The sequence below is a fragment of the Harmonia axyridis genome, chromosome 4 (genome assembly GCF_914767665.1).
Source record: "Harmonia axyridis chromosome 4, icHarAxyr1.1, whole genome shotgun sequence".
NCBI classification, from domain to species: domain Eukaryota; kingdom Metazoa; phylum Arthropoda; class Insecta; order Coleoptera; family Coccinellidae; genus Harmonia; species Harmonia axyridis.
The window spans coordinates 26,044,606-26,065,913 of record NC_059504.1 but is presented as its reverse complement, the minus strand read 5'-3'; the positions used below and the strand labels follow the sequence as shown (position 1 = coordinate 26,065,913).

At 34.6% G+C, this 21,308-nt stretch overlaps 1 protein-coding gene across 1 annotated transcript in view; it reads right to left on the bottom strand.

The window, feature by feature from the left end:
• LOC123678985 (dedicator of cytokinesis protein 7) overlaps positions 1 to 21,308 on the bottom strand; it is a 48,799-nt gene that overhangs the window by 7,696 nt on the left and 19,795 nt on the right. Inside the window, exons 5-19 of the mRNA XM_045616291.1 lie at positions 18,900 to 19,242; positions 18,558 to 18,837; positions 18,331 to 18,502; positions 17,744 to 18,245; positions 14,550 to 14,820; positions 14,205 to 14,491; positions 13,761 to 13,935; positions 8,464 to 8,944; positions 6,245 to 6,704; positions 5,857 to 6,142; positions 5,162 to 5,465; positions 4,726 to 5,045; positions 4,517 to 4,669; positions 4,185 to 4,455; positions 1,021 to 1,441 (exon numbers count right to left, since the gene is read on the bottom strand). Of these exons, the coding sequence (XP_045472247.1) occupies positions 1,021 to 1,441; positions 4,185 to 4,455; positions 4,517 to 4,669; positions 4,726 to 5,045; positions 5,162 to 5,465; positions 5,857 to 6,142; positions 6,245 to 6,704; positions 8,464 to 8,944; positions 13,761 to 13,935; positions 14,205 to 14,491; positions 14,550 to 14,820; positions 17,744 to 18,245; positions 18,331 to 18,502; positions 18,558 to 18,837; positions 18,900 to 19,242 (4,726 nt within the window). The remainder of the gene's footprint in view (positions 1 to 1,020; positions 1,442 to 4,184; positions 4,456 to 4,516; positions 4,670 to 4,725; positions 5,046 to 5,161; positions 5,466 to 5,856; positions 6,143 to 6,244; positions 6,705 to 8,463; positions 8,945 to 13,760; positions 13,936 to 14,204; positions 14,492 to 14,549; positions 14,821 to 17,743; positions 18,246 to 18,330; positions 18,503 to 18,557; positions 18,838 to 18,899; positions 19,243 to 21,308) is intronic.

Here is a 21,308-nt window from a genome sequence, read left to right as displayed (position 1 = left end):
GATCTTTAGCCGGTACTCGAATATAAACCTAAGTTTAGTCGGCTAGTCTTACGTTTATACTCACACCCCCTTTTATCCCTAACATATTATATAAAAGGAAATAACTATGAAGAAAGAAGCATAGAAGTAACCATCGAGAAGAAGTCCGACTCCCGTGCTAAAACTCGTTGACACTATTTTTATATACTAGAGTCAGCGCTAAGCCACTACCGCACCCACAGAAATCGGAACTACTGTCTAGTGGTTGTAAGTGGCGGGCCATTTAATCTATTTCATCTACAAATGAATGATGTTCTTTTATTTGACTGGCTTTCCGATCTCCTCTCTACGGAAAACTCTCCATTTCTTCTGATTCACAATTTAAATCAGATTGCACAAGTAGATCTTAAAATAAATGATACATTTTCCCCTGGATGTCTTCTACATGAACAGAGCTAAGTAAAATCTAGATGCAGAAATTGCAGTAACATACAGGGTGATTTATAGGTAAATGCGAGGAAGCTAAGGGTAGATAGGGGACACTGAGTCAGAACGGACAAAACTGATAACAGTTTTCATTTGACTGACGTTAAAGTGATTCAAGAAGTAAGATCAGCAAAATCATCGTCTCTGCTTAATAAAGTAACAAACCAGCTGATGACAACCTATAAAATATAGATAACTTTGAAGATACCGTCTCAAACGAGGAAAGACCTCTGAACTTCATACCTCAAACAACACCTCCATGCTCTATGAAGAACATTCCATTGTTTCATTTCGTTATTTTGAAACAAAATATTTGTAATGAAAATAATATTCTTTTGTTGAAATTTTCGTGACAAAATACCTAGTACACATTTTTCTATTGCCAGATAATACCTATTTGCTTTCCTGGGCAATAACGATTGGCCGCCCTTCAAATTTAATAAATAATTGAAGAACATTGCGTTTTTTTCACTTGAAGTCTTAAATTTTTTTCCGAAAAATTATTGTACAGTATTCCAAAGAAATGAAGCAGAACAGAAGTGATTTCGAACTTACCCGTGGATATTAGCTAATTTCTTGAAGTCTCTATTGTTCTCTGCAATCGGTATCAATACTCTGTAAATATCATTCATTGGTTCATACATAGCAGCAATGTGAAAACTGCTTGCAGCATGTTCTAATAAACCTAAAAGCCCCGCCTCCGTAAAATGGGAACCTAAGCATCCTCCTTCTCTTTCGGGACTCAATACATCGTCTGAAACAGCGCTTTCCTCGAGTACATTGGGACTGACTCTTTCTAATGCTGCCGCACCCGAAGGTAGGTAAGGCAAAGATTCTAACATCACTAGGTATTCAGCAACAAGTGCGGCAGAGTGGACAAGGCACATTCCCGCTTCGGTGTGGTTGCCCCTTTCCATATGTTTTTGAGCCATATTTGCCAACCAAGTAAGACGGAGGTCAGGAGAATTTTGATAACCTATGTAGGAGGAAAAAGTACGTCTATTTTATTACAAATTTAATATACAAAAATGGAATTATCTATATACATAGTTCAATGTTTTATTCATTCATCTATCAATATACTTAAATTAAATAATTTCAGAGTCATACCAATGGGAGAATCTATCAATTATTCAAATTATTATGTATGTATAAAAATCTTATTAAATTGGACTGATATACAGGTATAGTATATCCAAAGTCACTTGAACTAGTCTATAAAAACGCTTGGCCATAGATGTCCCTTTGAAGTGGATACCGCGATCCGCAAATTACCGGGGTTTATTTGAAAGTATTGTTAGGCAATAAATATACAGACCCCAAAGGAATTTCTGGAAACTTGGACAATCCTTGTATATTCGAAATATTCAGTTTCCTCCAATTGACTTTGGATATACTATATCAAGTTTGACTGCATATTCGACGTTTCTGGAGAGGGGAGCGCCTAATTTAAATCTGAAAATTCGGAAATGTGATATTGTTCGCGATCCCCTATTCGGCTAAAATATTCCTAAACGTTTCTCGAAATGTCTAATTGAATATTTTCATATGAAATCAACAACATCCTGAGAATTACTATAGAGAGCTGTTTGATTTTTTTCTTGAAATCGATTGCAGATACGACAAAACACAACAAACCAAAAAGTGTAGTACTGAACCAGAGTTTCTTTTTAAATTTTTCTAAACTAAGAATGATCGTTGGAATTGTGGTATTGTAAAGTTGAGTAATATATACCTTTGTTTTAGTCAATTGTTATATACCTATGTATTAGAAATTGTATTAATTATGACCTGTCCTATACTGTAACAGTCACAAAGGATCAATAAACTTTATTATTATTATTATTATTACCAGTGGTTCAGAGAAAATTTTTCTGAAGGAAAGAAGCGGGCACCCACCCAGAAAAAGTTCACCCTATGATTTGCATTCAAAATTAGGATATCACATGATGAAAACGTTAAATTGGAATATCTATATCAATTCAAGTTGAATATCTTGTGAAGGGAAGATGCTATGAGAGAAAACCTTGAACACCTGTATCTCAAAAACAAAGCGTTTGCGGACTCATGTTATAGGACTTTTTTTCTTGAAATGATCCGAGAAATCTGTCATTTTCATTCGTACCTCCAATTAAGGAACACCCTGTAGATATATTCAATTCAAAACTGATGTCTTCACAAATGAATTACAATTTGAATGAATTACAATAAATTATAGAAAACCCAGACAATTTTTCGATGCGAATTCAGTTCTTTGATAACTCCATATTGAAATTTTGTGACAAGAATGGAAATAACGGGTAAGTGTATACCGATGACGAATGCAAAAATCACAGATGGCAAATAAGTGCCGAGAAATCAGACAGATAAAGGAGAATAATAAACCTCGGACAAAGACGAGCTTGTTGTGCAATAAAAGTACTCATCTTGAAAGCGATAATAAACTCATAAACCGTAAAAGGGTCCGATTTTTTACTGACGTGTCGATTTCAAAAGAAAGTAAAATAAATATTATTTGTTCATTTTATGGAGAAATTTTTGTTCTTCGTCTTTGAGTTTTCTAAAATTTTATATTTTGAAAATCTTGGGAAGGGGGGTATTACCCCCAGTACCCCCTATTTCTACACCCTTGCACTTGGTGGGAAACAACAAGCAAAGATTCAACAAGAAGTCAACAACAGAATCCGGAGCTCATTTGTGCTATCGGTTGGCAGAACCAAAGAGCTACAGGGCAACAACCACGTAGGCAGCTATAGCTACCTGCGTGACATCCGAGTCCAAGAATAAAGACATGTCTACGGTTAACGCTTCTTCTTGAGAAATGTTTTCTTTTTTCGGCTTTTAAACAATTCCCCTTAAGATTTCCTCCACATTGTTGTATCTATCGCTGTGAAAACATTCTGAATAAAAACGATGAGTGGTGTCAGTATGATCTGAATGTTTTCGCAAATTTGTTTTTTATATTTGTCTAAATGGTTTCAGCTTGACGGTGTCCCAATGCAATCGAGAATGAATACAAAAATTCAGGGTAGGTCTAATTAGTTTGTTAATGTGCATAATACAACTATGGTTGCCGTACGGCTATGCTCGAAATTTGCATTCGAATGAAAATAAAAGTGTCAAACTCCGTGCAAAATTTTATGTCAATCACTCAAATCAGAAAAAGAGAATTCAAAAAGGAATATGAAAATTACACAATATTGTAGTAGCCATAAAAAAAGTTTCAAGTGATGATATGTCATAATAATTTCGAGCTGATCACGTCATCAGGACCATTGGAAAAAATGCACAATATTTCCGTAAAATTCATTCGATCGGGTTGATTCCACCCGGTATAGAATAACCATTAAAAAGATCGTGTAAAATTTCGTTTGATAGCGTCATCAGAACCATAGATTTTAGAAATCGTTAAGCAGATTTTGCCCCCTAAATAATTAGACACATGTAGTAGGCCTTACATCAATCTACATATTTTCGTTCAAAAATTACTGGTATAGAATTAACTACATGATCAGAAGAAATATAATTCAATTACGAATTGTCATAATTAGTGAGCTAGAAGTTTGAAACCATTTTCTTGAAAATTTTCAAAATTCATAACTTCATGAATGAGGGTGTTGTAGGAACAATAACTATTATCATTAATAGTTATTTTTCATACAACACCCTCGTATCTACTTCATAGTATGTACATAATAACTATCATTTAGTTATGTTACCTTTAGCAATACGATACATAAGATCCAACAACATTTCAGGGTCTTCTTGGAATTCCTTCATTTTAACAGTATCAGAAAGGATCATATACAAATTGAATATCAAGTCTCGAACTTGTTCAGGGAATGTAGTTTCTTGGAGTTCATCATCCCTCTCTGCATATTCCAAAATAGTCTTGAGAGATCTTCTTAAAGAGTCATCACTGAATGCAGAAGATGTGCCGACCAAACTACTTAGGGACATCGTAACTTGCATTTTTACTCTAGCAAAATTCTTAAAAAAAAGATGTTCAATTCTACGTTCACTTGTATTAGATGTGAACTATTTTACTTACATTTCCTATTTGAAAAGTTTGTCTCATCAACAAATAAAGTGATGCAGCTGCTTGAGATCTGACCGATTCAATTTGAGATCCACAATGCTTCAAAAGCAAGAGGCATAAATCAGCACAATGACTATTTTCTTCATCGAATAACGCACCATGGAACTAAGGAGAATTATATGAAATAATCTCGAGAAGAATTAAAGATGAAATTGTCTCACTTTGTAAACCAAACTCCTTTGGGATGAAAACATATGCGGTAAAACTGTTGTGCTCTGATTTTTACCTAGGGCATGAAGAAGTACAGTTAACGCTAAGCCTACTAAGTGCTGTTGGGAATCCCACTGAGCAACAACAGATACGCATCTTTCTAAGGTGTCCAGAATTATAAATGAAGCTTCTGTGGCGAAATGACCTTCCAAGTAAACATCATTGAGGAGTTCTTCTCTAGGACGATCCATATTTTCTGAAGTAGGTCTATAAGCCATCTGTTCTTTCCTCCACCGTAATTTTTCTGCTGCTCCTTGCTGGGGAATATTTCCTATAAACCATAATATGAAAATTGAGATATATACGGTATCGGCGAACACTATCAGTATTTACTAATTCAAGATGTATACTTGCCGGCACAGTAGTGTTAAATGGAAAAATACTAACCTTTTCTTCTCTGCATCATTTCTCTTGCTGAACCTTGTCCTAAAATTACTCCTTCCAACTTTGATCTCATGTCTTGCGTACCTTGAGCATGAGCATATCCTGTAGGAGGTGGCGCCATCTTTCTGGGTTTGTACTCAAAACAACTAATGCACGCATCCAGAAGTTGCATCAATGTAGTTAATCGAGAAGATGATAATTCCCCTAACCAAGTTGAGAGGGACTCTTTCTCAATGTTCTTTAAAACCCAGAGTACACATATTAGAAGGTTCCTTGTAATTTCTGCATTGAGACCAGATTTACGTGTCTGTAAATGAAACATACTGGTTGGTTAAATAGATCGATAAAAGAAATAAAACGCTTGGCTATTGGGAATTCAAAATTAGATGCCTGCGCCTCAGTGGCGAAAGTTCAATTCCCTGGGATTTGGAGTTTTTGGAAATATCTTCAGCTCAAAAACAAAAACTCCCAATTGTAAAACATGCATGTCAACGGTAAAATATATATTTTATTAAAATTGTGAAACGTATAGCCAAGTGTTTTATTTCTTTTATCAATATTGAACTTATGTTTCACCAAGTGATAAGCGAATAATCAATTTCAGTAAAATAGTAGTTGGTATTTTATAATTCGTAAATGGAAAGACTACTATTAACACAAAGTCTAGTCCAAAATGTTGTACAGTTTATATTACTTACCGATGAGAATGAATCACAAGTTCCAGTAGTAAGTTTTCCAGCAATCACCAGAGCTACTGTTTGATTGATATTGGAAGACCCACCATCATCATTTACATAACGATCTAGTTTATCGACCTTGAAATGATGTAATAGAGGAAGGCAATCCATTGCTATGGAAAGTATTGGTAAGTATAAAGCAGCTACCCTTCTTTTGGCATCTGGAGAGTTGTATCTAGGATCGCTGTCATGCCAAATGAGAAGTGATTTTATAGCATCCACAGCTTTTCCTTGTAGGTGTTGATTTCTGGTACAAATACATTCAATTTTAAGATTTCCGATAGAATAATCATACATATAGAAACATAATGAAATGAAATGCAATTCTGATTTTATTTAATAAACTTACTGTATTTCAAGTAAAACTGTGGCAACATCTGACAAAACCAAACCTGACAAATAATGATGCTGTCTATACTCTGGTGATAACTCTGCAAAAGCACTCGATCTATCCTGACTAGGAGGAGGTCCAGATAAGAAAGAATTCTGGCTGGTACTGCTAGTTACACTAGGACTAGGAGAAACACCAGCTCCTGACGACATGAAAGGCGATGCAAAAGGAAGATTTAATGGTACATAATGTTCATGGCTGCAAATAATCCTCATAAATTCCAACTTCAATTCAATAAGAATAGATGGATCTTGAATGGAAGCTATTTTCGTTTGCAGATGCTTATTGTAGTTTTTTAACATGTGGAAAACATTGCCTCTATCAGATACAGAAAGGAGGTCGAAGAAAAAGAAAGCCAAAGCTGAATTTAGTTTGTGAGCTCTTCTTATATCTCCAATAGAGAGCGCAATTATTTCTCCTAGAAATCAAAAATCTGTAATCAGTTGTAAATATTGAAAATAGCTTTCTATTAAGTTTTATGGGTTCTTCAAGATATTAGCGAAGACTAATAAGATAAATCACTCTGCCGTTTTTAGGCACGTCGTTTTGTTGACCTTGAGATTCACTATGAACTACTGTAGTAAAAAATGACAAAGAAAATCGAACTTTCGTGCTGGATCCAGCAAATGCGGGATCCCGCTGAAATTCTGCGGGATCGAAATTGCGGGGTTTTCCATGCGGGATCTGCAGGATTCAATATTAAAACTTCATATTAGACAATAAGAGCGCGAACGTCTTTTGAAACGTCTCAGAAAGCAATGAACCTCTCATAAATTACGCCTATATTCGAGGGCGGCAAATTAGCCCAGTTTGTGGCCGCCTTTTCATATTTAAAAAAAAAATAGTCTTGAATGTCTTGATTCTTAAAAACAACATGAGGTTGGTCCGCTCCGCAGCGTTTATCAAAATTCTCTGCAATAAAAATCTCCAAACAGTCTTTACTAAGCCGCCTGTTCAATAAATATAAATATAAACAGCATTGCCTATTACCCTGATTGAAAGAGGGATGAAGGTATTTCACAAAGACGAAAAACAACGCTATCTTCGCTTTCGAATTATGTGGAAGTTGTTTACACATTCAACATACGGAAAATTCCTACGACAATTAGTTTTCGAAGCTTTGCATGCCCTCCCGATCTTTGTATCTTGTGTCAGTTTTTTCGAATTTTTTCGCAGCAAAAATTGTCAGCTTTTGCCATGAAATAAACAATTTCATACTATAGTATGTTTTTAGTAGCATAATACCTTCTTATGAGCATGTTTAATAGGAGGAGTACAAAAAGTATATATGTTAACAATCCCACATTCTTGCGGATCCGCGGGATTGACAATTTTAATCACGCGTATTTGCGGGATTGATATTTTGTTGCGGGATTGGATTCCCTAATCACAGACTGCTCAGTCTTTGGATACATTTTTGAATTAACCTCAGAGCTAGTTAAGCTCTATTTGCTTAGAATACCAAACATCAAAAGTATTCACCTTATAATATACAATTAATACCAGTACCCACTTTGAAGCAGACCTAGTGACAAATTACTTTTTATCAGAGGATGTTCAAACCCAAACAGAAAATTCAAAAAAAATTTGGGAACCGAATGGAAGTGAGTTGCACATGTCGAAACTCAAATACCGAGAAAATAAGTTGAGGCATTTGAATAAAATAGATAAATTTGAAGAATGAAAATGAATCAAAAACCTTTATTTTTACAAAGGAAAATGAAATTTAAAGAACGCATGTAAAGAAATTCCAAGTTTAAACACTTAATTCAAGAAATAAACTTCTTTAATAACAAATCTAAGCCTGTGGAGTGTTGCACCTCATCTTCTGTCCGAATCATGAAGACAATAAATCTGAAGAAAATTTCAAAAAGGCTTGTGATATCAATTTATCAGTTGCTATTACTTGGTTAAATCAAGTAGGAACGAAATATTTTTTTACACCTGTTATCCCTACTAACAACTAACCTAAGCGAACGCCAAATCCTCGGTTCAAATTGAAATATCGCTGCGATTGGTAGAAAGAATCGATCTTGCTCTCTGATTGGCGCACCCCAGGCTCATTCATAAATACGAGTAGATTGTATTCAAGGTCACCAAAACGTCGGTGACAATTTCTTTTGTAAATGTAGAAAGTGATACATATGTATGTAGCAGTCAGTGATATTAGTTTTTACCTGTGATTATCTGCAATAAATTAGATATATCCCCCAAGAAATGTTCACTGAATCTTAATTTCCTTGGAGCTTCCAAAGTTCTAGTATATGCTAAATGTTCAACCATAGATTTGATAGTGAGTTCGAATAAGAACCAGGCATTCTGATTAGCTAACTCTTTAGATCTTCCACTGGACACCACCCATTGAAGTACAAGTTCCTGATGCAAAATTCTCTGACATGTATTTGAATTGGGACTTATAAGATCAGCATTTGGAGCTCTCATACTAGCTGCCCTGTCCAGGCCTCTATATTGCTGTTGTAACTGAGCAACCTCAAGGTCGGGATTAGAGCTACTTCTAGTTATGTTCGATCTTCCTTCCCATTCTGGAGAGCTTTGATTGCTGATGCCCATTGGATGGGGCAAATTGCACTGATAGTGAATATATGTGGCCAACAGAGCATTCCTTGAGTGTTGATCTACAGACAAGTCTGGTACGTTCTAGAAATGAGATATAGTTTCATTATACAAAAAAGAACCATAAGAAAAATCAGGCATATGAAATTTGGAACCACCTGCAGGGGTGTTTTCAGGGATATGCAGATTATGACTATATATGGGTTGTATATATTTGAGTGTCTGATGTTCTTTTTCAGGCACCAAGTTGAATTCAGCTCTTACTTTAACCATGGCTATAATACAAGGACGACGAATTTCATTTAACCTTCTCATAGGCTTACAAGTACAGAAAAAGGTACCTACTATATGTGCATAAAACTATATAATAAATTACCATCTACATGCAGATTATCTAGCTTAATAAAATTCAAGAATGCCATAAAGAAACAGCTAATTAAACTGGAACCATATTCACTTAGTGATTTTCTAGATTGTAATAACTTATCAGAGTTTGTATATACAGAGTGTCCCGTAAAGACCACGTCAAACCGAGGGAGAATGTAGATCAAAGGATAAACCACCTGCTATGACAAAATTCCTATAATAAAAGTCTTACCGTTTTCGAAATATTTTTTTTTTGAAAATAATGAATTTTCGCCCCTTTCAATAGTTTTGCCCTCACGGTTGGTACAATTTTACATCTTTCTGGTTAATTTTTTCAGTAAAATATTGCTGAAGAATGATTTTAACGTTTACATTAAAAACATAATCCGACAATTTTAAAGGGGGGCTATGAGAAATATTTTGATCGGAAATTTTGGTATTGGATTATTTTGTTCATGAAGTTTAGCCCATCGTAGTGGAAAAAAAATGTACCGAGCTACTGCTGCACATTACACCAATAAATTGTCTATTTTATAGTGATTTCAAAGAGATATCACACAAGTCATTTGTTATTCAAATAAAAAAGATATGGCTGTTTTTATCCAAATGGGTACGTTTCTGACAAAATCAAGTTTGTCAATTCTGTTAAGAAATCTTCGATGTTGCATTACTAAGTGAACAAAGGCATTTGTTTAGGTGCGAAAATATCACTCGCATAATTATTCACCTCAACGAAATTCACTTTTGCCGGCAAATTTTGGAAAACATCATGCAGATCCAGATTTTTTTAATAAGATCATTTGGAGCGACGAGTCTTCCTGTACCAAGGATGGGTACATGAATCTCCACAATTTGCATAGCTGGAATATCATTAATCCACACGAGGTGAGAGAAGATAGATCACAATATCGATTCAAGATCAATTTATGGACTGGAATATTTAATGGTGCAATTTTGGGCCCGATCGAACTGCCGCCATCACTGAACGCAAACAATTATTTGGAATTTCTAACCAACCAGCTGCACATTTTATTGGAAGATGTGCCACTGGCGCTGCGACGTAGTCTGTGGTTGGAAGAGAAGGTAAAATTTTGGGGCCTCCTCGTTCACCTGACCTAAATCCTATGGACTTATGAGTGGGGCTGCCTAAAAGACAAAGTATACTCAAAACCCATACGTGATGATGCCGAATTGAGAGAACGCATCCGCAATTCGGCTTCATCACGTATGGGTGTTGCATATACTTTGTCTTTTAGGCTGCCCCAATATTAAAAGTCTAAAGGATTTAGGTCTTCATGTACCCATCTTCGGTACCGGAAGACTCGTCGCTCCGAATGATCCTATCAAAAAAATCTGGATCTGCATGATGTTTTCCAAAATTTGCCGGCAAAATTGAATTTCGTTGAGGTGAATAATTATGCGAGTAATATTTTCGCACGTAAACAATTGCCATTGTTCACTAAGTAATGCAACATCGAAGATTTCTTAACAGAATTGACGAACTTGATATTGTCAGAAACGTACCCATTTGGATAAAAACAGCCATATCTTTTTTTTTTCAATAACAAATGACTTGTGTGATACCTCTTCGAAATCACTATCAAATAGACAATTTATTGGTGTAATGTGCAGCAGTAGCTCGGTGCATTTTTTTTTCCACAACGATGGGCTAAACTTCATAAACAAAATAATCCACTACCAAAATTTCCAATAAAAATATTTCTCATAGCCCCCTTTAGAATTTTCGGATTATGTTTTTAATGTAAACGTTAAAATCATTCTTCAGCAATATTTTACTGAAAAAATTAACCAGAAAGATGTAAAATTGTACCAACCGTAAGGGAAAAACTATTGAAAGGGGCAAAAATTCATTATTTTCAACAAAAAAAAATCTCGAAAACGGTAAGACTTTTATTATAGGAATTTGGTCATAGCAGGTGGGTTATCCTTTGATCTACATTCTCCCTCGGTTTGACGTGGTCTTTACGGGACACCCTGTATATTATTGTTGACATCATTTCGCTTCTCTCTCTGTAATTTACTGTGGGGATGATTTGAAATAAAGGAATTTATTATTATTATTAGTTCATCAAGCTGATACAGTAGAGGAAAACACTGCGCCGAAGTTAGGAGTTTTTAAGCGCTTTTCGATACATTAGCCAATTGCTCCCTTGGATTTATCTATAAAGGTCGATTCACACAAATCAGTTACATTACGTTTCCGTTCCGTGAAGTCAGTTTCAAAGAATATGCTTCATAGAAAGTTAAGTCCATAGACAAACTAAAAAAATAGATGAGCCACTCGTATATTCCGCGCCATCTGTCGGAGGAGGACACTAATACACGAAAAAATTATTTTCAATTTGATAGTTAGATGTCGTTGCATTCATGGAGATCACTCGTGAATAGTGGCTCCCATACACGTTACGGTCTATTGGGAGGAAAGTCTCCAGGTTTATATGCAGCTTGTGTGGGGAGATGTATGAAAATAGTAAGTATAATGTATAATCATTATTATCAAAAAACCTTTGAAATGTCAACTGACACAAGGAGTTGTTTGACACGTTCTTTTTGAAATATAATAAATTTCGATATGCCTGCAAGAGTGAAGACGTGCTGTGTTATTGGATGTGAAAATCGAGATGCAAGAAGGTAATTATAAAATATGAATTCAAAACCCAATTGAAAACTTTTTAACGTCAACACAAGATTTGCAGTACCTATAAAAAGAATATATTTATTTTATTTTCGTAGATATGCCATCACTACCGATGAGAAAATTCGAAAAGTGTGGCTTGAGCGCATCGGCAATAGGAAACTTTTGGAATTGGAGAAATATCAAATTAAGCATGTTAGAATATGCCAGTGCCATTTTCATAGTGATTGTTTGGAAAGCAATGGAAAGCTGAAAAAAGGTTCTTTGCCCTCAATTGATTTGCCAGGTAATTAACTGAAGGAGCTTTATAGTAGGTATAAATACTCATATTTTGTATTATTGAATTCATTATTTTTAATTTTTGAGAATGTTTTCAATGCAATTATTAGTTTATTGATTAGATATTTATGAAATAAATCTGTATTTTTAATTGGTGATATTTCAGTTAATAAATTTTTATTCTATCCAGAATTTGATTATTGATCCTCATCTCTCGATTCCAAAAGAAAATCAGATGAAAGTTCGTTGCAGGTATTATTTTCATGAAAATAAATTTCCTCACTCATCGATAACTTGCACGAATCCATTTCTGATTTCCTTTTGGAATTTGAATTTCAAAAAACTTTTTGCCTCTTGTATATGGGTGTACCTACCTATTCAAAAGGTGCACTACAGAATTTTTTTTCTTTACAGATACCTTTTTCAATTGAGCTTTTTTCACGAATTAGTAATGTTCTACAAAAACAGATGGCGTTGAAGCTTGTTCTACTAGTGTCTCATCTATTCTCCGTTTAGTTAGTCTATGGTTAAGTCGCGCTTAGAACACTGAGCCGACACTCACGAATCAGAACCGCGAGTCTCACAACATTGTCACCTAAACGTCAGTAGAAGATTTCTTCTGAAAGATACATACTTCTTTTTTTTATGGAAGGTAAATTCTCAATGTTTTCGAATTAAAATTAAATTAAAAATCCTCAAGCGTTCGGATGAAGTAGTTTCTGATTGGCCCGGTAGATTTACGTTTGAATGTATCCTACAAGACGAGTTGATGTAAATATAGTCGCTAATCTGACTGAGACTGGCTGGTAGCGGTTTTGATTCGGAACGATGACTGTGACGTGAGTGATGTATGTGAATCGACCATAAACCGTTCTGTGGTCTCTAAAGGTGCATGAATAAATGAGCGTTCAAAACCTACTGACTTCGCGTCAGTGTTTTCCTCATTTCTTGTAGGGATCAATCCCTAAGTCAACTCGATTTATTTTAAATGCATGAGATCAAGGAGGCTATAAATAACGAATCTAGATCTATAGTACCATCGTAAAGTCAGCAACTTTCACTAAATTAAATAAATAATGGTTTAACGTCTGTATATATTAATATATTAAATTAATATCATAATAATAATAATAATTAGTTCGTTGCTCTAGCAACTAGTGATTCGGAGGTTGCGGGTTCGAGTCCCGCTCGGGGAGGTACTTTTTACAGAATTGAAAACATGTCTGAATGCCGTGAGATTAATTTAATATTTAACTTAACTGTTTCTGTGAATGAGGAAGGAACGAATTTAAATCGCTCTAAATTATGGAAAATTCATTTTTTCTAATAATAAAATAATAGTGCGTATTTATATGTGCGACAAATCCCATTAGTAATATTTATGTACTTATTTATTACTCAAATATTACTAATGGCATTTGTCACACACATAAATACACACTATTATTTTAAAGCTGTTTTTTTTTCACTGAATTGTTCCAATTATGTAGAACAAATGAACATTCATAAAGAATGCCAAAATAGTCAATAAATTTACAAAAGACATTTTATAGAAGTATTCAATATATCAGTCTCAGGTTCATAATATTCTCTACTTACTGAAATAACTTCTAGAAGTAAACATAATGTTTCAAATGCTATATGTCCAATATTAAGTGTTTGATTGGAAAGTCTTGGGGGCTGGACTAATAACTGAATGACTAGATCAAATATAAGAGGTAAGTGCTTGATAATGGTTTCTGGCTTTGCTCCTGATAAGCCCAACATTGCAGCACTAAAAATTAAAAAAAAAACTTCCAATAGTATTTACATATGCAATATACATGTATAGTCAATGAAAAATAATTCACACAGGTAAATTTTTGTAAAGTTGCAGAAGTTAATATAGCAAAAAAATTCAATATTATTTCGTAATTTACCATATAAACATTGGGGAAAATAAGTGATAAATTGGTTTTACTGTACAAAATATTGATCTTTCAGTAACTATTCTAATAAATCATCAGTAATCCGAAAATTTCCGAACTGTTATGTCTCACTCACCTCAATTCATTCTCTAAGCCACTTTCTCCTAATCTAGCAGGTATTATTCCAGTATGGACATAATCATATGTTGAAAGAAATCTCTCTACAGGAGGATCATGGGTATGAACTGAAGATGCTGTGTCTAAAGTGACTATGAATAATCCTTTATGGTTATCTAACCATTTAGTTCCTGGTAAACATACATCAGGAGGTATATAACTGTAGTTCCTAGGTGGTGGCTCTAACATTACAGGAAGACAGAATTCTCCTTTGATCAATCTACCATCACGGAGAAGGGGCAACCACTGCAATTTTGAATGAAAATGTTGATTGATCCTAATTTTTATGTAGAAATACGCTTACACTATAACCAACGGGAATATCCACAGTGTTTTGTTCAGCTTTACGTTGACAGGATATATGATAAAAAGTAAACAGCAAATGATGATTGTCTGCTAAGGTTGCAGGTAGCTTTAATTTTATTTCATCGTAAAATACTGGTGTTTTACTATGATACGTTACTGCAGTGTAAGCTTCATTTGTCATCTCAGGACAGCTAGATTTTCCAAAAATATTGTACAAAGCATGATGCTCGCTTTCTCCAGACATCAGTTGAATCTTGATAGCTATATTTCTGGAATTCAATCGACATCAATGAATATATTATTGTAAAACTGTATTAGAAGAGAATATCGAATATCATAATTCTAATTTTTATATTTCAAATGGGCCCAGTTCTTCACAAACGTACAATAGGCAAACAATAATGGTGGGGACACCCTGTATAAGTGTCAGTATTAGATTAGATCAATTTGATGTAAGTACCGAAAAACTGCTGATGGAAATGCAATTATTGAAATCAGAACTACAACAACTCAAAGATTTTCAATATGGAGTTAAATCAGAGAAATGTCAACAATAAGAACATCGTGGATAGGGCATCCAATCCCGCAAATGCGGGATCCCGCTGAAATTCTGCGGAATTTTCCATGCGGGATTCAATATTAAAACTTCATATTAAACAATAAAAGCGCAAACGTCATTTGAAACGTCCCAGAAAGCAATATACCACTCATAAATTACGCCTCTATTCGAGGGTGGCAAATTAGCTCAGTTTGTGGCCGCCTTTTCATATTTCTTAAAAAATATAGTCTTGATTCTCAAAAACAACATGAGGTTGGTCCGCTCCGCTGCGTGCATTCCCAGCAATTAAAATCTCCAAACCGTCTTTACTAAGCCGCCTGTTTAATAAATAACACATAGCAACCAAACCAATATAAACAGCACTGCCTATTAACCTAATTGAAAGAGGGATGAAATGTATTTCACAAAGACGAAAAACAGCACTACCTTCGCTTTCGAATTATGTGGAAGTTATTTACATATTCAGCATATGGAAAATTCCTACGATTTTGCATTCAGAACTAGTTTCTGTAATAAGCCAAATGTTTTCAGCGGAACACATGTTGTCAATCCCAATTAGTTTTCGAAGCTTTGCATGACCTACCGCCCTCTGTATCTTGTGGTATGATAGGTAATTTTTCATCGATCGTGTCTTGTGAATGTGAAAATCAGATATATTACTTACGCATTGTTCATCGGCGTCGAAGAAATCCAGGAATAAATCAAAATACATACAGCGTAAACAACATAAGGTAAATAGACATACATTTTGTTTTATTCGATGGCACGTGAATTATTATTATTATTCTTGATGAAAACCCGGAAGCTTTCTTTGTTCCTTGTTCTTCTCATTCGCTGAATTTAGTAATTAACGAAGGATCTTGTAAATTTGGTTAAGTATCAATTTTTTTCTTTATTGTTCAAGAGCATTTAATTTTTTTATTCATTTTTTTCTCAAGTTCAACTAAACGTTGGGGGTTAAAAAAAAAACAATTTTCCACTAACTCTTGAAGGTCTTAGTAATTAGTGACAAAATTGATTTTGAAGATATTTTGCTAGAATTGTATCCAGAAAGGTAGTACAATTATTGTGATTTCAAAGGCATTCAAAAATAAAACTACTAAAAAAACTAAAACTACTATGAAGGAGGTCATGTTATTGATACTTTTTCAACAGGGGCACCAAAAAATTCTAGCCTCAGGCGCCAAAATTGCTCGTGCCGGCCCTGATGATTTTAAATTTACACCCAAAATTTCAACCTTATTACGAAAATACCAATTACGAAAATATACAATAGGTTATTTCTATTTCAATATTTTTTGGTCTATATTATAGGAAGATTTCCTATGGTTCTAGAGAAGCTATCTAGACGCAATTTCGGAAGCAGCTTGAAATAGTTACCCTTCGTATACGCGTAAAATTCCGATCGGATAGAATTACATAGTTAAATAAGTTTCTATTTTCTATATATGTATAGTTCTTCTTGACCTACTAACAAAAACATTTTTCAAGAGGCTTCGAATTGTCATTCTTCATTGATTTGCAAAATTCCATCCAAATCAAACTATGTTTTGAAATTAATAAAATTGACAATTTCTGGACACTTGTATGCTTGCTTGATTTGTGGATGAAGGAAAATACGTAATGATTTTTACTTGTTCAATATGTTAAGCGAATGAACACACGCTGAATAGAACTATAATTTTTATAATAATAACTTATGAATACTACTGATTGAATGAATACTTGTTTTATAAATACTTGTTTAATACTTAAAATGAATACTTGGTTAATACTTGAATGAATACTGAATTATGGAAGCACTCGCTAGAGGTGAGAACATGGTGCGAGGGAGCATCGAGTTGAATCACAGAGGAATTCTTCTTCTTCTTCCTCTGTAAGCCTTAACAATTTCGAAAAGCCATTCGACGAAACCACTGTCCACTGGTCTGATTTTGCCTGTTAACGAACTCAACCGAAATATTCGCGATCTGAACCTACACTGAAAATTTCAAGTGTCCCTTCTTGCTCTCGAAAGTTTTCGTGTTAATGAACAGCCGGATATAGTTATCGGTGCGGACCAACGGCCGCTCAAGAACTATTCATCGTTAGTCCTATTCTGAAGGTTGTAGCACCTAAGACATTTATTCTTAGGCCGATTCTAAAGGTTGTAGCACCTAAGCTACAATCTCAAGTCTCTAGGCATATGGTTGATGGAACATTTTTTATTGATTTCAGTAAAATGATATTTCAATAAGAAAATATCCCATTTGAAATATAGGGAAGGTTTTAACAACAATCTTTTTCTGAATACCCTGTTAAATATTTTCATTAAAAAGTGAAAAATGATTTCTATAATAATTCTCGAAAATTTCATCCATCTAAGTTGTTATGTCTATATTCGTTTTCACCCTAAATAGTTAATATAGTAAAAAACAAATACTTCAGAATTGAAGTAGCACTTAACTTACATATTGCTGTTTGAAATTAACAATAATGAATTATCTATCATAGCATATTCCTCGAGAATTTCCATATGAAACATTTGTAGTGGTTTGTTCTTTTTGTGTCATCCGCATATTTCAATGAACACAAACATACGAAAGGGGCCACATGCCCATTGTATACGTAATAATTGAAAAATTTAAGATTACCTTGCAGATCCAGCTCTATTGGAAAAATTCAACTCTTTTGGACTAACAAAGAGCAGATTCCTATACATATAGTGAGGTAGCAATAACTCCTTTGTAGGAAATTCTAGTAATTCTTTTATAGGTCTACCTTTATCATCTGGATATGGTAATAACTTAGCCAACTCAGTTGTTAGACATTGTTTGTATTCTCCAATACAAGGTGATATTTCCAGTTTTAATGTTGCAGGAATACATTTAATTTTTTTTAGAATCAGTTGTGGTCTCTTCAATTCCTGAAGGCATTTATATAAATCATCATCTTTCAGTTTCTCCCCTTCTTGGCGGAAAAATGAAGTTACTGTAAGAGTTATTGGTCGGAAGGTATCTAAGCTATTTGCTAAATGATCAGGTGACCAACTCCTTCTTTTATCTCTACGTTCTAGAGAACCCCTTCTGGTCAAGGTTCCCATATCAGTTGCTCTTCGTCTGAGTTGTTCTAAGCTGCTTCCTGCAGACTTTCTCTCTGTGTAAATAATTACAATTATTTATTAATTTATTGTCAAAGTGATATTTATGGTTGATAATCAAGAAAAATATTGTGCGCTTACCCAAACTATTGGTGTTTGAATGACTACCTGAGTCCCTGTCACTTTCTCTTTCCAAAGAATTGCTGCCATTTATGACGTTCATTAAATAGATAGCTGTCCATGCAAAAGCTTGTCTATATTTTCCAAGTCTTTCACACACAGTTACTGCATTAGCTTTGAGTTTATCCCAATTCTTAAAAAATAATGAAAGGAATATTGAAAAAAAAAAGGTAATTAATTTAACTTACTTTATCTTCTTTTATATATGGTTCTACACATTCATTCAAATCGCCTTGTAAAACCTTCTCCAATCTTATAACTAGAAACAGATCTGGTGATGGATTCGAAATATTGAAAATACAACCTCTAGACAAGGTGCTCATGTCACTGTATGGTATGTGGCCTCCTAGCATACGTTTGAGTCCTTCTGGATTCAAATCAAAGTGGAAAGTTTCAGAAACTTTCCTCTTTTCCTTTGCATCATAGAGGGCCATTGATGCAAAAAGTGGTTCCATTTCAATATCCAAACTATGGAAAATGAAGAATTTTCAACTTCAACAAGTAGGCATTCAAGTACAAAAAATACGCACGTTAATTGCTGACATTTTACCAACAGCCTATGACTCAAAGGTTCGGCTGGAGGTACAGCAGGTAATCTCTTTTCCACACATTCATAAGGTTCATTTTCTGCATTATTAGAGTACAAAACAAACAAAGCATCTTGTCTATCTGCCTGCCTACGTGACTCATTTATCTGATCCAGTGTTTCAGGTGAAGTATGCCCCAATATTTCGGGTATGAGTGCATCACCAGCTGAATGTCTAAGATCTAAGGATGCCCAAGAATTTCGTGGAGTTAAAGTATCTCCACATGATGATATGGAACTGATTGAAATGACACTTTGTCTGCTGCTACTAGATATTGAATTAGAATCTGAAATTGAATAAAAAATAAAAGGATAATTAAGCTAATTGAAAATCACCATAAGAATCAATTTGTTAAGATAAACATTCGTCAATTTTGAAATTACAGTAGAGACCCCTCATTATAATATAATTATAATAATAATTTTTAAGTAACAACAAGGATTTAGGAAAAACCGATCAACCATAGACGCTATATATATAGTACGACAGCTGGTAGAAAAGTCTATAGAATACAACAAGCCCATGTACATGTGTTTCATTGATCTGACGAACGCTTTTGATCGAGTTCAACTGAAAGATATTACTCGTATCCTAAAGAGAAAAAATGTTCCTGACAATATCGTTAAGATAATAAGGGACCTAAATCACCAAACATCCACTAAAATAGTCACGAACAGCGGCTTAACAGAAGAAATAACAACAACGTTAGGAATAAGGCAGGGGGATTCCTTGAGTCCTCATTTGTTCAATTTAATAATGGACGATATAATAGAAGAACTGAAGAAGTCAACAAGAGGTTACAGGCTGACAACCGGTGAGATCAAGATTATTTGTTATGCCGATTATGCAGTAATTGTAGCTGAGAGCGAGGACGATTTACAACCGCTCTTGTTCAAATTTTACACAAAAGCCAAAACATTAAACATGGAAATATCGACTACGAAAACGAAATCACTCGTGGCTTCAAAAGAACCAATAAGAAGTAAACTTGTGTTGGTGGTACTCTGGTACTCATTAATATTGAAATTCTATGAGGCGCACGCGCACTTCTATATTTTATTTGAGCCTTTAGTTCTTAGTTAACACTGTTAACAGTTGGCCTGCTAGTGTTAGTTCTTAGGAAACGTGCAAAAATGTCCTCATTGATTTATTAGCGTTTAATTCTTAGTTATTAGGTTTAGTCTTAGTTCTTAGGACTGGTGCATATCCACCATAGGAACGGTCGTGTCACGAAGGAGCTATTCATTGGGATAAAGTGGTGGATTTTGACAACTGACAAGTCCACCAGCGACCTCGGGACGAAACACTAAACCCCCGGGAGAGGCCGGAGAGGGCGCAAATAGAACTTGGCTCGAGAAAAACTCGCCAAACGGTGATAAGAGTTTGAGTGATGGTTGAAATTCGTGGTGAGAAGTTTGGGAATTGAAGTTGCAAAAAAATTCTAACTGAAAAATAGATTAAGGTTAGAGAAAACATCGAATAATAACAGTACACGTACAACGTACACGTACAAATTCTGTAACTAACGATCTAGCGAGAGAGACGGGTCGGCTCCTGAACCGGCGCAACACGCTTTATTAGAGTGACGTCACACACATTTTTGTTTTCGAATAGACAACTTTTTCAGAAAGTCTTCACCTGCAATTGCCACCTCTGTTCCTGTATCTGGAATAGCCTTAAAGGTGGCGATATAAGTTTATTGCTGCCTATCAATTTAATATCAACCCAAATGTGACGAGAATTCTCTGATGAATATTGTTCTTCCAGTGAATTTATTACTAAAAATACTATTTTCGAAGATTCACCAAGTTGATCTATTTCAGGATATCTAGTCTGCATAATTGATTTTTTTTTTCGATAAAGCTGTGAAAAATGTCTTTTGATTTTGCATTTTTCACAAATATAATTTCTTGCTGGACATTCACTGAGAGTCTTATGCCAACTATTTTCACATCTTGGGCATTTTCTCCGAGGAATATTTTTCCGTTGGATTTTTAGGATATCTTCATTATAGTTACATTCTTTATTTGATATTTCTTCTAATTCGCAAATTTTTATAATTTCCTCTATACCGGCAGTCTGGAAGAATACGGCACTTTTTCCTCAAATCTGAGTCGTGAAGGGATTCAATAACGTAATCTGATAAATATTTATGGTAGCAGTGGAAACAAGGTTCAGTAAGTTGAAAAAGTTCGAACTACGTCTGATATCTCTTAGTTGAAAAAAGAAAATAAAAGTGCTGCAGATTGACCGGTATTTTCTGTGTTTAAACCTTGGAGTAACAAATAGTTTTAAAATTTCTGTCGTCAATCTTTAAATTGTCCTAGTGTTAAATTATCGGACAATTTTTCT